Source organism: Orycteropus afer, unplaced genomic scaffold (assembly GCF_000298275.1).
Source record: "Orycteropus afer afer isolate SDZICR_OR568_19922 unplaced genomic scaffold, OryAfe1.0 scaffold00140, whole genome shotgun sequence".
Lineage (NCBI taxonomy): Eukaryota > Metazoa > Chordata > Mammalia > Tubulidentata > Orycteropodidae > Orycteropus > Orycteropus afer.
The window spans coordinates 6,561,499-6,588,272 of record NW_006921727.1 but is presented as its reverse complement, the minus strand read 5'-3'; the positions used below and the strand labels follow the sequence as shown (position 1 = coordinate 6,588,272).

At 36.6% G+C, this 26,774-nt stretch overlaps 1 protein-coding gene across 1 annotated transcript in view; it reads left to right on the top strand.

The window, feature by feature from the left end:
- The first annotated feature begins 1,011 nt into the window (after positions 1-1,011).
- Positions 1,012-26,774, top strand: part of HCRTR2 (hypocretin receptor 2) — a 159,362-nt gene continuing 133,599 nt past the window's right edge. The window contains exon 1 of the mRNA XM_007945623.2: positions 1,012-1,234. Coding sequence (XP_007943814.2) covers positions 1,012-1,234 — 223 coding nt within the window. The remainder of the gene's footprint in view (positions 1,235-26,774) is intronic.

Genomic DNA, 26,774 nt, shown 5'->3' with positions numbered 1-26,774 from the left:
GCCCAGCCAAGGTGACACACATACTAAACTACCACATCTATAATCAAATTTAATACCCTTGCTTTTGTGTGCCTTCGAGTCCATTCTGACCCTTAGTGACCCAAACCACTTACCTTTTGCTTAGCAGCTGAGCACTTACCCATTGTGCCACTGGGACTTCTCATGACCCTTAATGTCCTTCAAGGATTTGCTCTTGTATTTCATATGGCACTTGGCTGTTGCAAATACAAATTCCAGTTAAATATATCCTTTAATTCAAAAGTGGTCTCTTTCCCCAGTTTGGAGGGGTGATGGTGCCTTAAAGATTGAACAAGTGCTAAGTTAGTAAAGTGAACTAAAATGACTTTTTCCTCTGTGTCTTGCCCAAGCAATACATTACTTTAATATTTGCATTACAATAACAAATGCATTAACAAACCCTGTATTAACTATGTGTCGACATGCTGATCATGTCCACAGGACTTACACATGTCTATGTATGGTTTACAGACACTGCATGTGAGAAATGGGGGAAAGAAGTAGAAAAGTGGGAGAATAAACCCACAGAGGAGAGTTGAAATAATTTTCCGTACTTTTTTCCTCTTCTCTCTCTCTCCTCTCTCTCTTTTTTTTTTTTTTTTTTTTTTTTCAGCTTCAGTTCTCTCTCAGCGCGGGAGGAGGCTGTGGGCTGCTGTGTACTCGGCGCTGGAATGAGGTGTAATTGATCTTGAGCTGAGCCGGAGGTAGATTTCTCCTCTCAGTGTCATTGCTGCAGCCTCCAGTGCCCGGTCCCAGGTCCCTCAGCTGCCTCTCCTCCCGGTGCAAAATCTCCTGCAAAGACATCAAAGCCGCCGCAGAAGTTGCCCGGCATAAGACTCCGGAGGCATTGGCTCAGTAACTTTTCACGTCATTTTGTGCTCTGGAGCTCCTTCTCGCCTCTCCTCGCAGCCTTTCCCACAGCAAATCACCAGTGCTCATGGGGCAGGGAAAGAGGAGCTTGCAGCACTGAGCGGAACCGGACCCAAGCCCGTGATGTCCGGCACCAAATTGGAGGAATCCCCCCCTTGTCGCAACTGGTCATCTGCTTCGGAGCTGAATGAAACTCAAGAGGCTTTTTTAAATCCCACTGACTATGACGACGAGGAATTCCTGCGGTACCTGTGGAGGGAATACCTACATCCGAAAGAATATGAGTGGGTCCTGATTGCCGGGTACATCATTGTGTTCGTCGTGGCTCTCATTGGGAACGTCCTGGGTGAGTCTCTTCCTGGGCAGCCCTCCAAATGGCTGTCACCTCCCCTCCGCCCCAGGCTGCAAAGGCTGAAGCCCCCTCCTTCCCCCTGGGAAGTAAACAAAGAGGTGGCTGCAATCGGGGTGGGGTTTTCTATTAAAAAAAAAAGAAAAGAAAAGAAAAGTTTTCTGATTTTCTGAACCAGGACCGAATCCGGAATGATTATTTCTTTCCCTGCGGGGAAAAGAGCGAAATCACGTTTCTTTTGCGTACAGCTAAGTCACAATCATCTGGAGAGGGCAACGACAGGGGTTTCCAGGTGGATTTTTTTTTTGAGTGTGGAGGCATTCGTCATTTTTTTTGTGTGTGTAACGTGGCTGGATCTTTCAGGGGTTTGGGGGAGAGATAAAGCTTGTAGGATGCAAAACTAAGCCCAGAAGGAGCAAGCTCTCTTTGGCTGTTGGAGTCACAAAGGATTTGTGATCTAGGTAGAGTGCTCTTTGGCAAGAAGGTTTTAGGTTCTAGTCAAGAGGATGGTAATGAAGGGTCAGGGAGTGGAGATAGAGGGAAAGAAAGCAGGGATGTGCATTCACGCACTGAAGCTGAATTAAACAGGAACCCTGCTGGCACAAGAAGGAGGGGCATTTGAGAAAAGTAGCAAAGAGGTCGCAATCATTCATCCTAGATTCATTCATTCATTCATCCATTCAGTCAATATTTTGTTCAGAGCATGCTAGCCAGGCTCAGGAAATATTTGTATGTATTAACTGTTTTTTCCCACTAAGATGAGACCATGCTTAATGTTGAACTCTATTTGTCCCTGGTTAGGTTTGTACACAAACATAGATTTCCTTGCTCCCTCCTCATCCCCACACAATTTCTGAGGGTTGGGGATGGAATGCTTTGGCAATAAGATGGCTGTGGTGGTGGTAGTTATTGGAGGAAGAAAAGGAATCTACTTAAAGAAAGGAAGCTTTGGGAGGGAGGAAAGACTTAAAATGAATTGTGAATGGAAGGAGCGTGTACCTTGATGAATGGAGAGTGGGAGGCATTTGGAATGCAGAGGGCAGTGTGGAGGAAATCTCTGTTGAAAATGACAGGATGAGGGAGGCGATGAGAAGATGGTCTTGATTTTCAGTCATAAGGAAGGTGAGTGAGGTGAGATAGGCTTGGGGGGCGGGGCTTGGAAGTCAAAAGCAAAGGATTTGTAGCTGCAATGGAGGATGATTAGGAACTTACCAGGCTTTTAGAACTAACCTGATATTACCTTCTATCCCCAAGTGAGCAGGTCTGGGTAGGAGGCATTTAAAGTAGTCTATCATCAATTCAGTAGGCAGAGTAGCTGATTATCTGTGACTGAGAGAAATTCTTGAGAGAGTTAGTAGAATATTAGTTGATGAGAACATAAGAAACCTCTCAGAACTTTAGTTGTCTCTTTCTGTATTATTTTTACACTAAATATTTTCCTTTTATTGATTTTTTAAAGGTAAATGTCAGGGAGGGAATCGTTTTGAGATGCAGGCATAGTGAATGAAGGTGGAAATGCATATGCTTATGAGCATAGGTTATAAATACAAGGCTGTAAATAATAGCACCTTTCATTCTTCCCTTCTTCTTGCTATCCATCTTTAAGGTCAACTATTAAGACACATGGTCACTCACATAGCACCATTTTACTGCATTATGCAAAAACTTAATGATAAGTAAATAATAAAAACTGAGCATCTGTTAGGCATCTACTATGTCCTACACACCTTTGCAGATACTTTCTCACTTAACATTCACAATAATTCACATTTTATGGAAGAAACAAGACTTAGAAAAAATGACTTATTAAGGGACAAGATTCTGATTCAAATACATTTCTTTTGACCTCACATCTAGAATTCGCCATTGTTATTCTACTCTACAGCAAAAATGAATTCTCTGGTCCTGGGTGCCTGCACACCTATTCACTGTGCTTCCTGTTGTGCCTTGTGTTTATGTGCATTGCCCATAAATTACCATGAGGGGCTGATAGCATTGCCATTCTCTCCATCAGTAAATTTATTCAGGGAGGAATATGATTGCATTGCAGTAGAAATATGAATTTTTCCCCCAGGAATAGTTACAAACTATAGCTATTTCCTTCTCTTCTGTGATAAAGTATATTTATTTTTGCTGTTATTTCATGTTGACTTTGAGTAGACTTTTGTTGCATAGTCTTCATATACTAATTACATTGTCTAGAGGTGCGTGTTTGCTAGCCTGGGGAGTTTTAGTCTCAAGGAAGAAGCACCTCTACAGTAAGGCTACTTGTATCATAATTTCAAGGAAAAGGGCACTGTCCACAGCCCAAAGTGCTGAAATGGCCACTTCCATTCAGCTTTAAAAGACAGATTTACTCAAAGATCTGAGCTCTCAAGATACTGACCCTTATTTTCTCAAGACTAAATAACACTGAAATCTTCTCTTGCTGAACTGAACTCCTCTCTTTACTGACATATCCCCTGAGAGTTGATGAGGTTTACATTTGACATTTAAACATATGAGTAGTGTTATTACTCACAGATAACTTCCTGCTCTTTGATGTCACTGTCAAACTTGCAAAATGGATTAGACTGAGAATTGCTTTTTTGCCCCTTTGGTATAACTAATCTTATGCAGAGAGTGACAGGACAAGCAGTCCCATTTTTCATGCAAGATAAACAGGCAACTTTAGGTATGAAGGTGGGATACCACAGTCTAGGCAGCAGATGTAATCATTTCTCCTTCAAGGTCTAATCATCATTTGCACTTTCATGTAACTGACTACTCAGAAAATCTCAACCTTGTTGAATTTATAAATACACTGTCATCAGTTAGAAGTCATTTCCCCCACAAAGTCCTAACATGATGTGATGCAACAAGATATACAGTGAAGAGAACGACAAAGTATTGATCATCCCCCTCTTTTTTCTTCTCCCCACAGTTCTCTCTCATTGTTCCCACCTCTACACTATCAAATGATACTTCCCAGAGATGGAAAGCCATTTCCTGGGGTAAAAAATGTGACAAAAGTAATTTACAATACTATATAAATCACAGTAGCTCCAATTTCAAGGGTATTTGAATTCTAATAGAAAATACAAGGTGCATATATCTTTGTGGAATTTTAAGTCTTAGGAAGGAGGATGGGGCAGGGTTTTCTTTGGAAGAATGTTTTATTATTATCTCCAAAATCATGCCACATATAACCTATTCCTAAGTATGGCTTTCACTAAAGCCAAGTAACATGTATCCACTTATTCAACAAATACATTTTGGGCAATATTATGTTTAAAATTAATATGTGTTGTGGGGAGGGGGTCTTAGAGACACTCCAGGAATATATTTGAGGTAATCCTTACTCTTGATTTCCTTTAGTTGAAACTACAGGGAGAGATGGGTTCTAGTCAGTTCTGCAGTTTAAAACCTTGGAAAAATGAACAATTCTGTACCTGTCTTACTTCTGCATTCAAAAATACCATGATTCTCACCTGGCATGTTTCTATCTTTCCTGTTATTGTCTTCATATGAAAAATGAAGAGAGCTATGAACACTGTAGATGTCAGTCCACCTGTGTTTCTTGCTTTGTGTATGACCAATGGCAAGTTATTGAACTTTTCAAGACTGTTTTTCCCAATTGCAATACAAGTTGATAATACCTGCCTTGTAGAAATGTAGAAATATTAGATCTGTGTTCTCTATGGGAGCCTTAGTGTAGTGCCTAAGGCACTTGACTGCTAACCAGAAGGCTGGCAGTTCAAAGCCACTGGCCACTCCTCAGAAGGAAGGTTGGGCAATCTACTCCCATAGTGATATTGCCTCAGAAACCCAAGGAGAGGTCGCTATGAGTCGGGGTCTGACTCGACGGCACATAACAACAAGAACATGTTCTCTATATATAGATACAAAGGGAGAATTTATAACATGTATATCTATACACACACAGGCACACATATACTTGCATATATATGACACTAAATGATGCCAATTTCTATCCCTTTATTTCCAGCATTAAAATCTCTCCCTGATGTGCATGATCTCATGCGTCCACTGTCAGTTGGTAGCTTTATAACTCTTTATGATCTCTGTTCTAGGCTTTTCTCAGTTGAGTGTTTTCTGAAAAGGTATCAATGAAAGGGAGTTGGCACATGTTACTCTCTTCCATACCAATTCCACTCAAGTCAGGTGTCTTCAGACTAACTACTTAATACTGCCTTCCCACCTCTCCATGAAAGTCATTCCTAATTCTTTTGATCATTTCTTATCTCTTTCTGTCAACTTAAAGTTGCTTGTACTGGGTTCCTTTCATGCAAAGATTTTGAATTGTTGTTAGTTAGCTTCTCTCTCTCTCACACACTCACACACATATGTACACACACTATGTTGATATAATTCTATTAAGTGTTTGTGAATCCATCCCTTCTTACACAGAAAGCAGGAAGAGGTCTGAATAATGTATTCTTCATCTCTATCAAAACCCAGCAGTAGCCAGGAATAATGACTGTTAGAGGTAAATATTAGCCAGTAAGCTTTATGCCTGCTTATCTGAATATGAATGAAACTGATGCCTCCTCACTTTTATGAACACTGTTGCCACTGAGTTTTACTTGGTGAAATGAATCATGAGTTCAAATTGAAGAAATTCCAATGATAATTTTTAAATGGCTGTCTTATAGATAACTATAGCATTTATCATGTTTGTTGTTGTTATGTGCTATTGAGTCAGATCCGACTCATAGCAATCCCTCCTTGGGTTTTTGAGGCAGTATCACTACAGAAGTAGATTGCCAACCTTCTTTCTGAGGAGTGGCTGGTGGGTTTGAACTGCCAGCCTTCTGGTTAGCAGTCAAGTGCCTTAGGCATTATGCTACCAGAGCTTCTAGCATTTATCATAGACATACAATAATGAGAATAACATGTACTACTGATTATTTCATTCTAATGGATTTTGCTACATTTGAAAAAAATATGAGCAAAATAAAATTATAAAAAACTACCAATCTTCAAAAGAAGCCAGATCTCAAATTCAAGTATGAGTAACTATGATTTTTTAAATTTTTTAAGTTCTTTTGGTTTGGTGCTGTTGTTGTTAATTGTCATCTAGTCAATTCCGACTCATGGTGATCCATGTCAACTCTGACTCACGGAGGTCCATGTGCACAGAGAAGAACTGCTCCATAGCATTTTCAAGGCTGTGAACTTTCAGAAGCAGATGGTCAGGCCTGTCTTCTGAAATACTTGTATATGGGTTTGAGCCACCAACTTTCAGCTGGTAGTCAAGCACTTAAATGTTTGTACCACCTAAGGACTCCCTCTTGGTTTTAAGAGCTCTGGTGGCACAGTGCCTAAAGCATTTTACTACTAACCAGAAGGCTGGTGGTTCAAACCTACCAGCCAATCCTCAGAAAGAAGATTGGGCAATGTATTTCCGTGGTGATACCACCTCAGAAACCCAGGGAGGAATAAAGCATAAATATGTTCGACAGCACATAACAACAACAGTATGAATTTTCCTTCATTTGCAGTTTAGATTGTACTGAGATTTTTCATGTAGTGTAGCTATATTAGTGTTTCAATGTCCCTGAATTTTCACTCAGCTCCTCAAATTTCAGGAGCATCCACTGTGGGTATTATTTCACTCATAAAAGAAAGTCCTTCCACTTTTCATCCTGTAGTATTCCCAACATATCCCATACTGGTGGGAATGCTGGCTTAATTAATTGTTTACTGATAATTGTTTGTTCATTCAAAGACATGTGATGAATTAAACTGAGGGTATCTGTCCTCAGTTCCTCTTTTCACAGAGAAGAAAATGAAGAATATTTATTACGTGTTATAGGCCAAGCTCCACTCCTATGTATCTCATTGATGCCTAAAATAGTCTTGCAATGAAGAGATTAATAGTTTTGTTTTATAAATAAGAAAAATGAAATTCAGGAAGCTATTTCAACATGTTCCAAAATTTAGTCAGACAGTAAGTGGCAGCACTAGTCTTCAAATATGGATTTATCAGGTTCTGTGATAAATGTGGATTTATCCCATCACTTCATTCTCTTTCTCTCCCCAGCTTCTTATTCTTGTTGGAGAAGCACAGAAGAAAAGAGGATAGAAGTGATGCTTAGGTGTGTCCTCTAGATGATTTATAGAGTCGTTCTGGCAAGTAGCCATGCTATTTCTCTGATGGACTAATGTTCTTCAGCTATGGTGATGAGCTTATTTGATAAACTAATCAACGCCAGGCTTGAGTTACTTTAAAAGGTAAAATAGGTGCTGCCAAATTTTTTTTTTTTTTTTTTTTTGTTTGCTCAAGAGAGGGGAGGGTAACTAACAGGACAAAATGTTAGATAATTGTGGCCAAGAATTATTTTGTTATTGGAAGTGCTATCTTTAGATACAATTTAGGACTGAAGGCCTGACCATTTAAGACCACAGATGATATAATGATCTATTTTTTTTCGCTCTTTTTGTTTCTAAGGATAGTCATGCATTTTACTTAAAAATAATAATTCATGTTCACCTTTTAGAAAATAAGGTGTTTCTAATGATTTGATGGACTAGGTCAAGATTTACAGCTCATGATTAAGATTTCTGGAGCACAATGGTGTTATGTTCAAAGAGACATTATCTGTCACACCATATAGTACAGAACACTTTGAAATACTATTGGATGAAATACGTGATATATGTGGCCAGTCTTGTGAATAATTGACCCTGAGGACTGGATTCATTCATTTTACCTTTGTTCTCAATGAGAGGTGATCTCTTAACAAAGTAAATGGATTGGATAGAAATTTAAAATAACATTGAATTCCTGGCCAGTAGAACTGTTTCTTCAAAAACAAAAAACAGCCAGCTCAACCTAAATGACTACTTTATTCCTAAGAATAATTAGGAATTATTGTCATTAAATCTCTGCCAGTAATTTACTTCAATACTTAGTACATAAAAACAATGTTTAGTATCTGTATAATCATTTTGCTCTTGGGAAGACATCATTACATATGTTATCTCAATTGTTATTCCAAAAACCTTATGAGATAGGCCTTATTTAATGAATAAACTCCAGTATTTGAAGTGAATCAAAATCACTTTGAAAGAAAAGCATGATCAGATAGCAATATGAAGGAGCTGTGTATCAGTATGGGGAAAGCTTGGCAGCTGCCTTCTTCTAAGAGGCCAGGATAAAGAATACTTTTTATCTTAATCTGTCCTTTAGCTTTGTTGTTTTTGATACACGACTTGTCAACACCATGAGGACAGATACATATGACCCAAATTCACAAACCTAAGAAAAAAATGAAATAAAATAAGAAAGCCAATGTTTTAATTTACGATAACAAATTACTTATACAAGTCAGAAACCTAAAGTCCTTTCAGTCAGCATTGCCAGATGTGTAAACAAGTTTACATGAAGATCTTTATTGGTCTGAACAGCTAGGCTATGCCACAGTAGCAAAAAATTCTGAATTATCTTTGGCTTAACACCACAAAAATTTTATTTTTTGTTTCTTTAACATCTCATGTGGGCTGCAGAGGTATTTCATCCAGTGATTCAGGGGCCAGCCATCCTCCATGTTTTATGCACCACCTCAACACTTGACCTCTGTGGTAAGTAGCATCCAAGATGGTTCTCCATGATCTCCCACTTCCTGATATTCGTTCCCTTGTATACTATACCAAGATTGGGTGGGTCGACAAATAGCATATAGAAGTAATAGTATGTTGCTTCTGAGATTATATTATAAAAGACTACAGCTTCCATCTAAGTGCTCACTTTCTGTCTTGCTCTTGGATCTCTTGCTCTGAGAAAATCAAGCTGCCTTATTATAAGCTCTCCACCTGGAAAGGAATTGAAACATCTGATCAACAGTCACAGAGGAACCAAAAGGAACTCTTAAGAACCAAGAGTGCACTAGGAATTAAATTCTTCAATTTATGTTGAATCTTAAGATGACTACAGCCCTCCACCTTGACTGCAACCTAATGAAACAGAGCCTTCCAACTAAGCTTCTGGTACATTATTGACCCTTCAGATACTGAGAGATAACAGATTGCTTGTTGTTTTTAGCTGCTAAGTTTCAGGGTCCTTGGAGTCACTGAGTGACACCAGTGGTTAAAGCAATGGCCTACGAACTGAAAAATAGGCAGTTCAAATACATTCAGAGGCACCTTGGAAGGCCTGGTGATCTGCTTCTGAAAGGTAAGGTCACAGTCATGAAAACCCTATGTAGGACATTTCAATTCTGAACATACGGGGTTGCCATGAGTTGGAATCAACTTGATACCAAATGGTTAGTTTAGGTGGAAGTTTGTGAGTTAGGTTGTTAGAAAGTCTCTAAAATTATCATGACAGTATAACAGTGAAATTGAAAAAAAACATACTGGCCCTTACATCCTTTGGCCAAGAAGTAACACATATCAGTTGTATTCATAATAATTTGACCAAAACTAATCACATTATATCAACCCAACTGCAAAGAGGGCCAGAAATGTAAGGAAACCCTGTTTCTGCCACAGAATCCATAAATATGCAAGAGTGTTTTTAACTTGCGTAGACTGAGAACAAGAGAATTTAGAGAAATCAAGTACTTACTGGAGTAAATACAAAGCCCCCTCAAAAAACCACTGCTATTGAATCGATTCCAACTTACAGTGAACCTATAGGACAGGGTAGAGCTGCCCCATAGAGTTTCCAAGGCTGTAAATATTTAAGAAAGCAGACTGCCTCGTCTTTTTTCAACAGGGCAACTGGTGAGTTTGAACCACCAATCTTTTGTTTAGCGCCCAAATGCTTTAACCACTGCACCTCCAGAGTTCATTAAGCCTAAAATAAGCTGATGCAATCACTTCACATTTTGGATCTCTGCCAGTAGAAATAACTGATAATATTGAGAGACTTTGTGCCAATTACTGAGGGATAAAAAGACAATGAAGTCCTGAGATCAAGGAATGCACACTCTGGTTGAAGAGACAGACACATAAATAGATAATCTCAAGTGCTATGATAGATGATGCAAAGGACACAGTTGAAGCATATGAGAAGGGCACTTTACTGTATTTAGAGGATTAGAGAAAGATCTAGGAAGAGATCACACTTAAACTAAGTTTTAATGGATGAATTCAAGTTACTCAGGTGAGAAAAATTGGGTAAGGATGTTCTAAGCACAGGGAAGAACATGAACGACATCAAAAAGGTGTGAAATAACATGGGCTATGAAGAGAATGTTGGGAGCTCTGGTAGCATAGTGGCTAAAGCACTTGACTGCTAACCAGAAGGCTGGTAGTTCCAACCCACCAGCCACTCCTCGGAAGGAAGGTTGGGCAATCCTACTTCCGTAGTGATACTGCCTCGAAAACCCAAGGAGGGGTCGCTATGAGTCGGGGCCGACTCGACGGCACATAACAACAACAACACATGAAGAGAATGTTAAGCAACTGGGTAAGTACAGATGGAGAGTCTCTGGAGATGAGGCTGGAACAGTAGATAAGGGTTGGGTCATGAAAGACTTTGTGTACCATACTCAAGATCTGTGCCTTGACACTACAGTTTAATATGAGTCTTCAAAAGATTTTAAGGAGATGGTTGTCTTTGGGTTAGATTTTAGATGACAACATTGAGGGGGGATGTAAGTATAGAAGATCAAGACTTATAAAGGGTTTTAGACTGGGGTTTGTGCCTTGTTTGTGGCTCATTTAAGGAAGTCTACTTTAATGGTGGAAAATAAAAGTGATAATAAAAGGCATAATCCTAATTCAAAGATATTTATAATTAAAGCCAGGAGGCTGTTGACATATTGAATAAGGAAGGGAAGAAAGGGGAAAATGAGAAAATAAGTAAGAAATAATGAAGAAAAAGAGGAAAAAGAAAGAAGACAAAAAGGAAAAATTGCTGCTGTTTTTGCTTTGCTGAATATTTAAATTTGAGAAGCAATTTATAATAAAAAAATATTCATTATTTCTTTCCTGGAAGATATATTTATGAACCTTAAGCTTGCATGTCATAGTCCTACTGGTATGGTACAGTACCCTATATAGTTTTTCACTAAAATCAGTTTTGTAATAACTATTAGGATTTCAGTAATTCTCCATACTATAAGCTATCCTTGTTTTTGCTTTTAAGTCATATTTTGGCCTACACTGAAACCCAAAAGTTGAGAAACTTGAGATCTAATGAAAAATGTTCGTATTTTCCAAATAAATACTTAATCTTATATTCCAAATTGCCAATTAAAAAAAAAAGTTCTCATTTTAAAATGTATTTTAATGGCATTTATGCCATTGAAATAATCAATGAAGATATCACAATAGCCCCAAGTCAGCCCTTATGAAATTTCAGTGCACATTTCTCTACAGGTTGGCATGGCAACACACTTCAAAATTTCTAAAACTACTGGTTAGTTTAAAAACTTTTATTTGCAATTCTAAGCTCACAATGAAAATATGGCACTGATTAAAAATTGTAATATTCTTTCCTAGATTCCCAGTGAGTGTTCATTCATACTTACTAACTCTCAAATGAATTTATAAGGCTTGTAACTGTGCTTTGCAACCATGTAGGGCCTTGATTTTATCACTACAATGCTAGAAATGAGGTCAGAAAGCCACCCATTCTAATTATTTATTTCATCAATTCAGAATGAATTTGATGAGTCATTTGCTTTGGTAGAGGACCATATTGCTTATAAATATCATTTTGAAGACAATTTATGCTTTTTAAAATGTGGAGATTGTGCTAATCTTTCTGCAATAAGAGTAGGGGTGTATGGTTACATGCTTATAAAGCCATTTTATTATTGTGTCAAACTGAGTCAACTTTCCATTTTAATAAAATAGCTAAAAACTTGATGTCTTCAGTTAGAATACTTAATAAAAAAGTTATCCAGTTTTAGAAAGCCTAAATACAAATACATTAACAAATCTCATGGGCTAGTTCAGGAAAAGACTTCATAGCCATTGGGACATTAACGGTCTTGGGCTTGATTTATATTTTGAACACAGGAAAACCTAGAAAGGCCTTATTCTTTGAAATCATGAGAGTTGGTGATGATGACTCACAAATTCCTGAAAGTCAGTAAGATTACTCTAGTTTATAAATTTATGTTTTTTTTCCACCTGCAGGCATTGTGAACTTTGTGAACTGGTCATTGACAGGAAGCCAGACCATCTCAGGGGAAAAGAAGGATTTAAGAACTAAAAACATATTTTATATATATATATATATATATATATATATATATATATATATATATACACACACACACATATGCATATATATATATACACACACACACACATATGGATGTATGTATACGTATTTATATACATACACAAATACACATATGCGTTACGAGGATTGAATGATATGACTATTTTAATACAGTCTAGTTTTCCTTTCAGTATTAAAAAGGTATCTTTTAAACTTAAACAATTCCAAGAACTGAACATAACTTCTTGAGGAGTTTTACAAAATCAAGGAATATTTTCAACTATCCCATGAATAAATGTACTACATGGCCTTTAGGGAATTAAAAAGAAAAATACAATAGAGATGAGTAAATCTTTTCGTTAATACACCCATCTAAGAAGGAACATATCTTGGGTGCTTGATCATCATAGCATAGTTACTTTGCTTTGAACAGGCTGAATATATTCTGCTTTAGAGTTTTCACACTTGCTCTCCCTCTCTGCCCCTCCCATGTCTGGCTCCTGCCACTCACATGTCACTTTGTCAGAGATATCTCGGAATGCCCAATCTAAGTCCCTGTCCCCTCTTCATATACTACAATACCTTCTCATTTTATAGTCCTCATAGTTCTTAATACTGTTTAAAGTTGTGTTAGTCTTTTATTTGTTCATATATCAAACCATCTCCCTTATGTAAAGTGCATTTTTCATGCAAGTGCTTCCCTGTATTTCTTGTTTGCCATTGTATTTATTGTCAATGCCTAGAATAGTGCTAGGTATACAGCAATTTTTATCTAACAAATGAATAAACGTTTTTAGCTTTTTCTGGAAGGATTACTTTAGGTCTAAATATGTTTAAAAAACTAGCCATTATGGACTATACTTTTCTTCTGTATAAATATTTAAGATAAAACTTCAGTAAGTTGAGTTATGTTTGTGATATTTTTGGTCTATATCACAAGGAACAAGGAGTTCTGGTGGTGCTATGGTAAGGTATTTAGCTGCCAACCAAAAGATCAGCAGTTTGAACCCACCAGGTACTTTACAGAAGAAAGGTGAGGCAGTCAGTGTCCATAAAAATTTACAGCCTTGGGAACACTATGGGGGTTACTATGACTCAGAATCAACTCTATGGCAGTGTTTTTTTTTTTTTGTTTTTTTTTAATCTTAAGGAACACACACACACATTGAAATAGGTAATATATAAATATTAAGCCAGTGATTATGGAATACCATTTGACAAATCTCTCCTCAGGACTAACATTTCCTTGACATTGCCATTAAACTATTTTTTCTCTTCTCATAAAGAGCAAATGGGCTTTGCAAACTGTGGCAACTCTTCTATTTTCCTCAAGCAAAATAAACCCAGATCTTTCCAAAATTACACTACATCTCAGTAAAAACTTAGGAGAATGTATGATATGCAAACCCTCTCTTTGTTCCAAAATCATTCCTGGGTGCTTTTTATGTTTTTATAAAAATCTAAGAAAACACATGACCATCAATTTCCCAGAGAGTTTTGACTGAGTGTTAATATGAGCCCATACTCTCTGTAATAAACAAGGCCAAACCTATCTTCTTCTGAGACAAGGATGTTTCATGAACGTCCACAGAGGCTCAGCTTTAGGAATCTTCTGTCATTCTCCCCCACTGACAGTCACTTATGCCACAATTGACGCAATTGAAAAAAAAAAAATCAGACTTTCAAGAGGAGCTTAACAATGTTAGTAATAGCTAGACATTGCTAGGCACTGCATTTAATAGGAAAGAAGAGAAATAATAAACCCTGGCCCTTGATCACTGTGTGTTGGAATCAACAGGATGGCACACAACACAACAACATAAGAATAATATTGGTAGCAGCTAAGTATTTCCAGACACTGCATTTAATAGGAAAGACCAAACTCCAAAACCCATGGCTGGTGAGTTGACTCTGACAAATACTGACCCTATAGGACAGAGGAGAACTGCCCCACAGGGTTTCCCAGGCTGTTATCATTATGGAAGCAGATTGCCACATCTTTCCCCAGCAGAACAGCTAGTGAGTTTGAACTGTCAACATTTTGGTTAGCAGCCAAGAGCTTAACCACTGTGCCAGGGCTCCTTAATTGGAAAGAACAGAAACAATAAATCTCTTCCATCAACTTTGGCCCTCAATTCTTTTAAAAACTCATCTAATTATAAATTAAAAGAAAGTACAGTCTTGACCAGAAAGGGCAGACATCGTTAATCCTAGTAGACTTTCAACCAGTAACATTGAACTAATTTTATCAATTTGTTCTCATTATTATGAATGAAGTGGAGGATAGCAAAATTTACAATTTAGGACTTTTTGAGTTACTATAACAACAACAACAACAACAAAACCTTTTGTCTTACACTGTTCATCTTACAATCAATGTGATAAAGGCTATTATTTGTTCCTTTTCCCAGACAGTGAAATTTAGTATTAAAGGACTGCTATGGTGTTAGTTGTCTATCAGAGCTTAACATATTATCATGTGACCTCCCCACTCCTGAACAGTAACTAAATGCAGTGCTATGTTCCCCATTTCTATTTCTTCCTTGATAATACATCCATGAAGGAGCTCTGGTGGTGTAGCGATTAAGGCAGTTTGTCTGCTAACCAAAAAGTCAGTGGTTCTAACACAACAGCTGCTCTGCAGAGGAAAGATGAGGCAGTCTGTTTCCATAAAGATTTACAGCCTTAGGAACACAACGGGGTTTCTATGAGTCAGAATCAACTTGATGGCAGTGAGAATACATCCATGCTACACTGAAGCCAAAAACATGAGCTGTGAAACTTAAAGGAGACATAAAATCTCAGGTACATTTTTGGGTAAACTCAACCGAAAAGTACTTGTGCTTCAATCACCACTACCTCTGTGGTCTATAACTGATTGTAGGTACCTGAACAGAGAAGACAGAGAGGAAGAAGAGTGAGGAATGGAGTCGGGAAAGTTAAGGAAAACATATATTTTATTTCAGAAAAAAAAAATGGGGAGGGGGATTCCTTAGGCTGTTCTGAGTGCTGAGTCACCAAACAGCAAAAATGAGAGCATGTTTTAAAGTTAGGTGAACCTAACCATCCAAATAGAGCAACATAGAGCAGCAGAGGGCTCAGTCCATCTGTAGTAGCAAAAGGAGCACACACACAATAAAACCAACCAAACAAACAAAAAACACCTGAACCAGTACTCTGATTTTCTAGGATTTATCTGATTTAGAGCTATTTCCTTTTCTTATTTCATTCAGCAAATATTTGTTGAGCACCCACAACATGTAATCTGCTCTATTACATTCTGTGGAGGAAATACAGAAGTGAATGAGGCACGGTCCCTACCTACAAGGAATTTCTAATCTTGTGGGAGAGACTAACATGTAAACGATTGCTTGTACTACCAGGGTTACTGAAGAGGCACAGGCTAAGTGTTAGAACACAGAAGCATAAAAGTTGGATTCTGACATGGGTAAGAAGTACTTGTTGACTAAGGAAGTAGTAGTTGAGGTTTTATTGACATTTAAGTATAATTTTAAGATTTAAAATGGAGAAAGAAATTCCATCTCAGTTGATGAAGTAGTAAGAACACAATTATAATGGATTGAAAACCTGCAAATAATTCTGCATCAACCATGAAGAAAAAGTCATTCAGGGAATTTCAATAAAAAGTTCAGGCTTTCATGAACTTTTCTGGTAATAGGAACTTTTTCAAATAATAATTTAAGCTCCTTTGATGCTTTCCATTGTTTCCACGGTATTCTTTAGTTTGTGGCTATCTGAATCAGCCTTATCTGTAGTGTTGTGTCGTGGTGGACTAGAATAAATGAGTTTTGAAATTCCTGGAGCTATTTGAAAATGACTTTGTTCTCCTACATCAGAGCTTCCCAAAGGAAGTTTATGCTGAGGGCAATGGTGAGAATAGGTTGAAGTTATGAAAGATCAGAGATTTGGGAAACCAGTTACAAGCCTGTTCAAACTCTCCAGGAGAGAGTTTAAGACAATATAAGCCAGGGCAGTAAGATCAAATATGGAAAAAAAAAAAAAAAATTGAAACAACTCTGGAGATAGAAGCTGGCAATCTATCAGATGTAAGGAATTGATTACTCACTCACTCACTGCCATGGAATCGGATCTGATTCATAGAGACCCCTCCTTGGGTTTCCGAGGCGGTATCTATATGGAAGTAGATTGTCCAATCTTCCTTCCAAGGAGTGGTGGTGAAGTAATTGATAGGAACAGAAAAAGACTTGCTGATTAGTAGAAGTTTTTAGCAGAAGAAAATGAGGTGATTGTCTTGTTTGTCTTAATAGAGACAGAGTACAGAAAGAAAAATAATTGTGGTGAATAGACAAGTCATAATGAATTTGTCCAATGTAGTTGAGTGTGAAGTGTAAGAAGAGTATCTATGTGCACTATCCAGCAGGACATGGGGCTTGCTCCCAAACAAATAAATTGAGATACTTTTTTTCTTTCTTTTTGTGTGACTATGCATTTTTTTTGGTGAGATTTACTTAGACAAGGCCTTTAAAATAATTAAAAGCATACAAGAGAATCTGTTAATGGATGCATTGAGCACTAAGATTTTTGTACCATATTAAATAAATAGGAATTCATTGGTTTAAAACAAATTTATTGTGCATGTATAGCAGGAAACAAAAGAGATTAAGCTCCTTCTCTCTGGGAACTTATATTTTAATGGTTATAGTTAGGATATATTTTGAGGGATGAACCAACAGAATTTGCTAATGGACTGCATATGTACTGTGAGAGAAAGAAAAGAGTCAATATTTTTTAAGCCAAGTTGATGGATGATGCTGTCATTTAATGAGCTGAGGGGCCATGGGGAAAGAGCAGATTTGAGATAGGGAAAGAAAGGGAATCAAAATTGTTTTGGGACATGTTAATCTTGAGATAATGATTAGAAATACAGGTAAGTGTATGGTGGCATTTGAATATAAATAAAAAGCCCAATAAAAAGTCAAATCTGGTGAAATAAATGTGAGATTCATAACAAAAAAAATTTGAGGTTTATGCCTTTTTATATCCTTACATCCCTTTTTACATATTTCCAATAGGTATCAAAAACTATAGAAGAAAATACACAGAAAATAAATATTTTCTTCCTTACAGATTATTTTACTTTTGCCTTTCTCCTGTGTGAATTCATCACAGCCATATTTCTTTATAGCCATATTTTCTTTTGAACCATGCAAAATCAAAACAAAACAAATCAGGGTTACATGGTAAAAATTCTCATTTCAGGAACCACATCTCACTTATTTAGTCAAAATTCCAGGAGTGAAAGTGCCTGGAATCTGCATTTTAAACACTGTCTAAGAGAAAAGTGGTGTAGGCCTCCTGTTTGAGGGGGACCAACTGCAAAGCTGCAGGTTTTAGATTTTTGCTTACGCTGATTTTTGAATTTCCATTGGATGCTTTTTGCACTTACTTTGTAATCAAACCCTGATTCTCTTTCCTTCCCTTCTTCCAAGAACTCTTCTTCCAATTTGCTTATCTTCCTTTTTCCACATTCTTACTTTGAACATTTAAATAGAAATGAATAGCTATTTAAAAAAAAAAAATGGTATGGACAAGAAAGTAGAAATATTTCAAAACATTTTTTATCCTTCTGTTGCTCTTATTATGGCTGTTATCTTGCTTTTGTCAGTCTGGGATTTAAATTTATATTAAGTTGTAGATATCAAGCCTATAAAGGATCTACTATTTTTTGTTAACATTTTCACTTTCTCAATATCTTACCACATCTTCATTTTTCTTGTTTTAATATGAAAAGATGACTCTATCACTGGAAAAAGGACTATGTTTTAACAAACCTTGAACATTGGTATTTGTTTCTCTTATATCAGCTTTGGCAGGTCTGGTAGCATAGTGGCTGAGACACTTGCCTCCTAACCAGAAGGCTGGCAGTTCAAACCCACCAGCCACTCCTTGGAAGGAAGGTTGGGCAATCTACTTCTGTAGTGATACCGCCTCAGAAACTCAAGGAGGAGTTGCTATGAGTCGGGTCAGACTCGATGGCAAACAACAACAACTTATATCAGCTTTAATGCCACTTCATATTGCTATCTTATAGCTTCTTCTTTTTTTATTTTTCCCACATCTTTATACTATATATGAAAATATGTAGTTCTAAGATTGTTGTAAATGAGGATAAAAGAAACTAATGTATGTGAGTGTGCAGGGCATGATTCCTAATCCACAGTAGATTTAGAGTAATGTTTGTTGAATTTAACTCTAAAGAAATGGCAAGGGGCAAGGCGTCTTAGTGTGTGTGTATGTGTGACTTGATCCATGATGTCCACTGGATACGAATTGGTAGCCCTATCCAGAAGCCTGTGTGCATTTTAAAGAATTAAAACCAGTCTGAATCAAGAAGACATTGGGTAATATTTGGCAGAAAAAGTAAAATGTTTCTTTTTGAAATATTTCTATTTTCAAAGCCTAAAGAAATTGTCTGCTTCCCTTGTAAGGATTTTGGTTAGAGGCATGTTTTCTAAACACAAACACACTTTCTTCTTATTAATTATCTTCCTACTTCTACCCCTTACTGACATTTGAAATATATTGTTACCAAAATGGGTTAATTTCTTCTTAGTAATCATTTTTAGTAATAGAGTCATATATAACAGTGGTTAAGGGGACATTTTCAGGAGTGCAGCTCCCAGCACTGTCAAAGCCAATGGTGCTGGAAAAAGATCCTCTCTTTTCTCTGTACCAGTTTCCTTATCTGTAAAAGGCCACTAAGCATAGTATATATCTCATTTAATTGTTAACAAAATTAATTGGATTCATATGTCAAGCGCTTAGAAGCTTAATGTTGTGAGATGCTGCTCAGTCGGCTGTGACTCATAGTGACTCCATGTACAACAGAACGAAATACTGCCTGGTTGTATGCCATTCTCACAATCCTTTCTATACCTGAGCCCACCATTGCAGCCACTGTGTCAATCCATCTCATTGATAGTCTTCCCCTTTTTCATGGACCTTCCACTTTACCAAACATCTTGTCCTTCTCCAGGGAATTGTCATTTATGATTACATGACCAAAGTAAGTGCAACAAAGTCCAACCATTATCACTTCCAAGTAGCATTCCAGCTGCACTTCTTCCAGGACAGATTTGTTCTTTCTTCTGGAAGTCCATGGTACTTTCAGTAATCTTCGCCAACACCACAACTCAAAAGCATCAACTCTTCTTCAGTCTTCCTTATTCATTGTCCAGCTTTCATATGCATATGCAACCACTGAAAATACCATGGCTTGGGTTAGTCATAGTTTAGTCTTCAATGACATAACTTTACTCTTCAGCACTTTAAAGAGGTCTTGTGTGGCAGATTTTCCCAGTGAAGTATGAAGTCTGATTTTTTGACTGCTGCTTCCATGGATGTTGATTGTGGGTACAAATAATACAAAATCTCTGACAACGTCAATCTTTTCTCCATTTATCATGATGCTGTTGGTCCAGTTGTGAGGATTTTCATTTTCTTTATGTTAAGGTGTAATCCAAACTAAAGACTGTAGTCTTTAATCTTCATCAGTAAGTGCTTCAAGTCATCTTTACTTTTGGCAAGTAAATTTGTGTCATCTGCATATTGAAGGTTGTTAGTGAGTCTTCCTCCAATCCTGAAGCCATGTCCTTCTCCACACAATCCAGCTTCTCAGATTATTCGCTCAGTATATAGACTGAATAAATATGATGAAAGGATACAACCCTGATGAACATCCTTCCCATTTTAAACCATGCAGTACCACTGTGTTCTGTTTGAATGACAGTTTCCTGGTCTATGTGCAGGGTCCTCATGGGCACAATTAAGTGTTCCGGAGTTCCCATTCTTCTCAGTGTTATCTATATTTTGTCATGAGCCACATAGTTGAATGCTTTTGCATATTCAATAAAACACAAGTAAACATCTTTTCGGTATGCTTTGCTTTCAACCAAGATCCATCTGACATCAAAAATGGTATCTCTTGTTCCACATTGTCCTCTGAATCCAGCTTGCATTTCTGGAAATTCCCTGTCAATATACTGCTGCAGCCATTTTTGAATCATTTTCAGCAAAATTTTACTTGTGTGTGATATTAATGATATTGTTCCATAATTTCCACATTTTGTAGGATCATCTTTCTGTGGAATGGGTACAATTATGAATCTCTTCCAGTCAGTTGTCCAGCTAGCTGTCTTCCAAATTTCTTGGCATAGATGAGTAAGTGCCTCCAGTGAAACATCCATTTGTTGAAACATCTCAAAGGGTATTTCATCAATCTCTAGGGGCCTTGTTTTTTGCCATTTCCTTCAGTGCAGCTTCAACTTCTTCCTTCAATACCAATTGGTTCTTGATCACATTCCACCTCCTGAAATAGATGAATATCAACCAATTCTTTTATGTACAGTGACTCTGTATATTCCTTCATCTTCTTTTGATGCTTCCTGCATCATTCAAAATTTTGCCTGTAGAGACTTCCAATGTTGCAAATAGAGGCTTGAATTTTTCTAAGTTATTTCAGCTTGAGAAATATTGAGTCTATGCTTCTCTTTTGGTTTTCTAACACCAGCATCTCTGGTATCATAGTGCCTAAGGCACTTGACTGCTAACCAGAGGGCTGGCAGTTCAAACCCATCAGCCACTCCTCGGAAGGAAGGTTGGGCAATCTACTTCCATAGTGATACCACCTCGGAAACCCAAGGAGGTCGCTATGAGTCAAGGCCAACTTGACGGCACATAACAACAACAACAACAACAACAAGGTCTTTGCACATTTCATTGTAATAATTTACTTTGTCTTCAAGAGCAGCCTGTCGAAATCTTCTGTTCAGCTCTTTTATCTTGTCATTTCTTTAGCTACTTTCCTTTCAGGAGCAAGTCTCTTCTTACATCCACTTTGGTCTTTTCTACCTTTCCTGTCTTTCGATGACTTTTTGCTTTCTTCATGTATGATGTTCTTGATGTCATCCCACAATTCTTCTGGTTTTCAATCATTGGTGTTCAATGCATCAAATCTTATCTTCAGATTGGCTCTAAATTTATGCAACATATGATCAAGAACATATTTTGGCTCTTGTGGACTTGTTTGAATTGTCTTCAGCTTCAACTTGAACTTGCATATGAGAAATTTATGGTCTGTTCCATAGTCAGCTCCTGGCCTTGTTTTGACAGAAGATACTGAGCTTCTCCATGACTTCTTTCCACAGATACAGTTGATCTGATTCCTTTCTATTCCATGTGGTGAGGGCCTCCATTTACATCATTGGAAAAAGGTATTTGCAATGAATAAGTCATTGGTCTCGAAAAATTCTGTCACGCATATCTCCAGTGTCATTTTGTCACCATGATCATATTTTCCAGCTACTGGTGATTCTTTGTTTCCAACTTTCTCATTTCAATCACCAGTGATAATCGATACATCTTGGTTGCATGTTTGGTTAATTTCAGACTGCAGAAGTTGGTAAAAATCTTCAATTTCCTCCTCTTCTGTCTTGGTGATTAGTGCGTATATTTCAACAACAACAACAAGTATTAACTGGCCTTCCTTGTAGATATATGGACATTATCCTATCACTGACAGAATTATACTTCAGGATAAATCTTGAAACATTCTTTGTGATAATGAATGCCATGGCATTCTTCTTCAATTTGTCATTCACAGCATAGTAGATTATATGATTGTTTGATTCAAAATTGTCAAAACCAGTCCATTTCAGCTCGTTAATGCCTTGTTGTTGTTGTTGTTATATGTGTCAAGTCAGACATGACTAGTAGTGACCCCTCTTTGGGTTTCTGAGGCAGTATCACTATGGAAGTAGATTGCCCCATCTTCCTTCCGAGGAATGGCTACCCACCAGCCTTCTGGTTAGCAGTCAAGTGCCTTAGGCACTACACTATGAGAGCTCCCCACTAATGCCTAGGATATCAATTTTTAATGCATTCCATTTCATTTTGACAACTTCCAATTTTCCTACATTCATACTTCATACATTCCACATTCCAATTATTGATGGATGTTTGCAGTTGTTTTTTCTCATTTTGAGTCATGTGCCATCAGCAAATTGTTGTTGTTGTTATGTGTTGTCAAGTCGGCCCTGACTCATACCAACCCCTCCTTGGTTTCCAAGGCAGTATCACTACAGAAGTAGATTGCCCAACCGTCCTTCCAAGGAGTGGCTGGTGGGTTTGAAACACCAGCCTTCTGGTTAGCAGCCAAGTGCCTTAGGCACTATGCTACCAGAGCTCCCCATCAGCAAATAGGGAGCCAGAAAGCTTTACTCCATTCACGTCGTTAATGTTGTCATTAAAGGTAGCTCTTCCCCAGTCATATTTTGAGTGCCTTCTGACTGAGGGCCTCATCTTCTAATGCTATAGCAGACAATGTTTCAAGGCTATTCATAAAGTTTCCAGTAATATATCAGACAGTGTTTCACTGCTATTTGTAATGTTTTCACTGGCCAATTTTTTGAGAAGTTATGGAACCTTCCTTCTTCTGAGTCTGTCTTAGTCTTGGAGCTCATTTGAAACCTGTCTACCATGGGTAACCTTGATGGTATTTGAAATACTGGTGGCATAGCCTCCAGCCTCACAGTGATACAGCCAGCCATCAGAGTACAACAAACTGACAGAAGAGTGGTGATCTCACATAAGAGCTTTATAATATTTGGTTAAGAATTATGTCTTAACATCTTCTGCCAAAATGATATATCTTGAATTGTCCATTCTTAATCAACATGGATTGCCACAGTGAGCCTTGTTCCTCCACTGGTTTGTTCTTTCCTTTGTTTTACTTGGTTTTGTTATTCCATTTTTCAGAGTAGATTAATTTATGCTACCCTGTAGTATTTTATTCATTCTTAGAAGTCACCATAAACCATTTCTTAGAAAAAGAAGTAAAATATTAACACACAAATCAATTCAACCAAATAGTTTTTGTCAATAAAATGCTATTAGAAGAGAGAATAAATAATAACAATAAAAAAAAGTCCTCAAAACAGAGTAGGCAAGAAAAGGCAGTAAAAACATCACTAGGGAGAGTTAGAATAGATCAAGGAAGAGGTAAAGGTGTAAGTTCTCTTAGTGATAACTTTGACATAATATACACATGTTTAGCATTTCAAGTAGAGCTAATAACGTGCACATTGCATTAGAACAATTTACTATTTTATTAAACAAATAATATACTTCTTGTTGTTATTACACAACTTTACCAAGACAAGGACATTTCAGAAATCGGAAATGATAAGCAGAATTCACTGCATACTACAATTAATTATGCAAGGTTTTTCATGTTTTCTAATTTATGGCTTTCTATGTGAAGTCAGCCTTTCAGGATTAAAATGTATTGCTTCTTTTTACTGTGTGTCCCTGAAATTGGTAAACAAAATCTACATACATCTTATTATTTATAATAAAGGTAGCTAATCAATTCTGGCTTAGAGAGCATTGAAGAGTTGCTATAAAATCTGAGGATTTTTCACCACATAAAAGAATTATGAAAGACTGGCTCTGATTTAGACCTAGTGATGCTGACTTATTAAATCATAAATGTCAGAATTTGGTAATAGAATGAGTATTAGGATTATGTGAAATTCTGAAAACATCAAAAACCATTTTAAGCCATAATATTGAGGATATGGAAGTATTAGGTAGATAAAGATTAAGATCAGGAATAAAGATTCTCCTCTAAGGGCTGTCAGCATTAAGATTTTAGAAATACAATTTCCACTGAAATATTATTAATCCTCTGTATAGAAACAAGGAGTAATCATAAGATTTTTCCAAGCTTCATCTAATCCACTGAAGAAAGATGGGTACCTATCCTGTTCTTCAACATGATGGTAGTTTGCAAATATGGTACCTGCAAAGGGTATATGTTACAAAAAAACATTGTGCAAGATTTGTAAGACTTGACATATTTTACTATGATTAATAGAGAAGAGACATTTTTACTTTGAATTACCACCATTTTTTCCCTGTACATCACATATATATGCATATATACATAAAATCTGTGTAAGCACATATGCATTTTAAGATGTTATCAGTGATACTGGTTATAGCTAATTAGCTTTTCTTTTGTATTCCATTCAAGCTACCCATATTTTGTTGTTGTTATATGCCACTGAGTCAGACTCGACTCATAGCGACCCCTTCTTGGGTTTCTGAGGCAGTATCACTATGGAAATAGATTACCCAACCATTTTCAGTTCAACAAAAACATTTAAGATCTATCTTGGTTTTTATTCACAAAGCCATCCTCTTCCACGTTGCTAATACACTTTCCTGCATCTGGATCCCAAGATCTTGTTTTGTATTTATTAGAATATTGATAACTAAATATTGATTGATGAAAATAGTTTAAAGTAACTCTTCACTAAGGCTAATTTCTTTCCTCTATTGCAATCTCTAAGCATTATAAATTAATCTATATATACTGAATATAACAAAGGAATTAAATATATTCTGCTGTTTATACACACACATTTCATCGTTTAACTGCTAACTTGAAGCCTGGTGGTTCGAACCCATCAGCTACTCCTCTGAAGGAAGAGTAGGCAATTTACTTCGGTAGAGATATCACCTCAGAAACCCAAGGAGGGGTCGCTATGAGTTGGACCGACTTGACAGCAGTGAATTTGTTTTTTTGGTTTGATCATAATTCAGGACTTAAAATTTTATCTTTAGCACCAAATATGATTAAAAGAGAACATCATCTGGGCTCAGGTTTTAGAAGCGAAGAAAATTTGCTAAAGGCTTCTGAAATAATGACTGCACATCACAGGGAGGGGTTCCTTTGGAAGTTCAAAGAAAACCGTTTTCTAGAAAGTAAATGTTAGCATTCTACAACCTGGGTCTTGATGTTCTTCTGAGATTTTATTTGGAGTGGTGTGCTACTGTTGAATGGATATAAATTAAGTCTAAATAATAGGAAAAAACACATTCATTCATTAATGAAATGGCTATTGAGCACTTGTTAATTGCTAGATACTTTCTTTGATATTAAAATAAGAAAGGATCATAAATATAATGCTATTGTTCTCATGGAATTGATAGTCTAATGAAAAATATAGAAAGACAATATATTAAAGCACAACATGGTGCCTATGACTACAGAGATATGAACATCCAACCAAAGAATAGCACCATATATATATAAAAGTACCTTGATTGGTAACAAATTGCCATTGAATCCATTGTGAACATTGTGACTTATGGTGACCCCATATGTATCATGGTAGAACTGTGTTCCACAGGGTTTTCACTGGTTGATTGTACAGAAAGAGATTACCATGCTTTCTGTCTCAATTTGGTTGTCTTCCCTCTGTGGAATTCTTTTTCTTTTTTCCCTAAGAGATTTAAAAATAATGCCCTAAAACAGGTTATTGTTTCATTTGTCTGAATTCCCTTCTATTTTCATGGCCATAAAGAGTTGAGCCAAAGCATCTTGTGCATTTTTATAATTAACATTATTAGAAAAGAGGAATATAATGTTACAAATCTTAGAATGGAAGTTTAGATAGCTAGTTTAAAGACTTGGATTTTATTCATTTGTGATGGCTTTAAGATGCATATCATATCATTGGAAACACTGATCTTTTGCACATTCACTTATTTTAAAATTCTAATAAGGCAAAATATTTTATGTTGCTTAATAACTAAGTATGTGATTTCCCTTTAAAAGATGAATACTTTTAAAAATTTTATTTTAGTGATAATGGTTTATTTTAAAATAGTAATCATAGAGTTTGATTAAATATATATTTATATAATAACCCTTTCTATTTAAAAATGACAATAAGCACATCATCTGGTATCTGATAGTTTAGTAGAACTTTGAAAACAATATGGTACATAATTCACTTTACTTTCATATTTCAAATCAGATAATATTTCAAATACATCTAATATGCTAATTTCTAATTATATGTGTTATTCCTATTACATCATCAACACTATGAGATTCTAAAGATTAATATTAAAATCTACTTTTCTAATAAACAAAATGCATGTAGTCATAGAGGTAAATTTGAAGTCTACTTTGGGATATTCTGTTCTGTCCAGCTTCATAATATTCAACTTCTGCACGTTTAATATTTAATTACATGTCTTTGTCATTGAGTGGGTTGGAAGTATGACTTTTGGGACTCCAAAACAATGAGACATTAGACACATATTTGTTATCAAGTTTTGTACTTTTTTGATAAAAGAAATGTTGGCCTCTAGAATTTCTGTAAATATACCTACATATATTATTTTTTACAGAAAAATTAATATATATATGAAAAAAATATATATATATTTAGGAGCTCTGGTAGCATAGTGGCTAAAGCACTTGACTGCTAACCAGAAGGCTGGCGGTTCAAACCC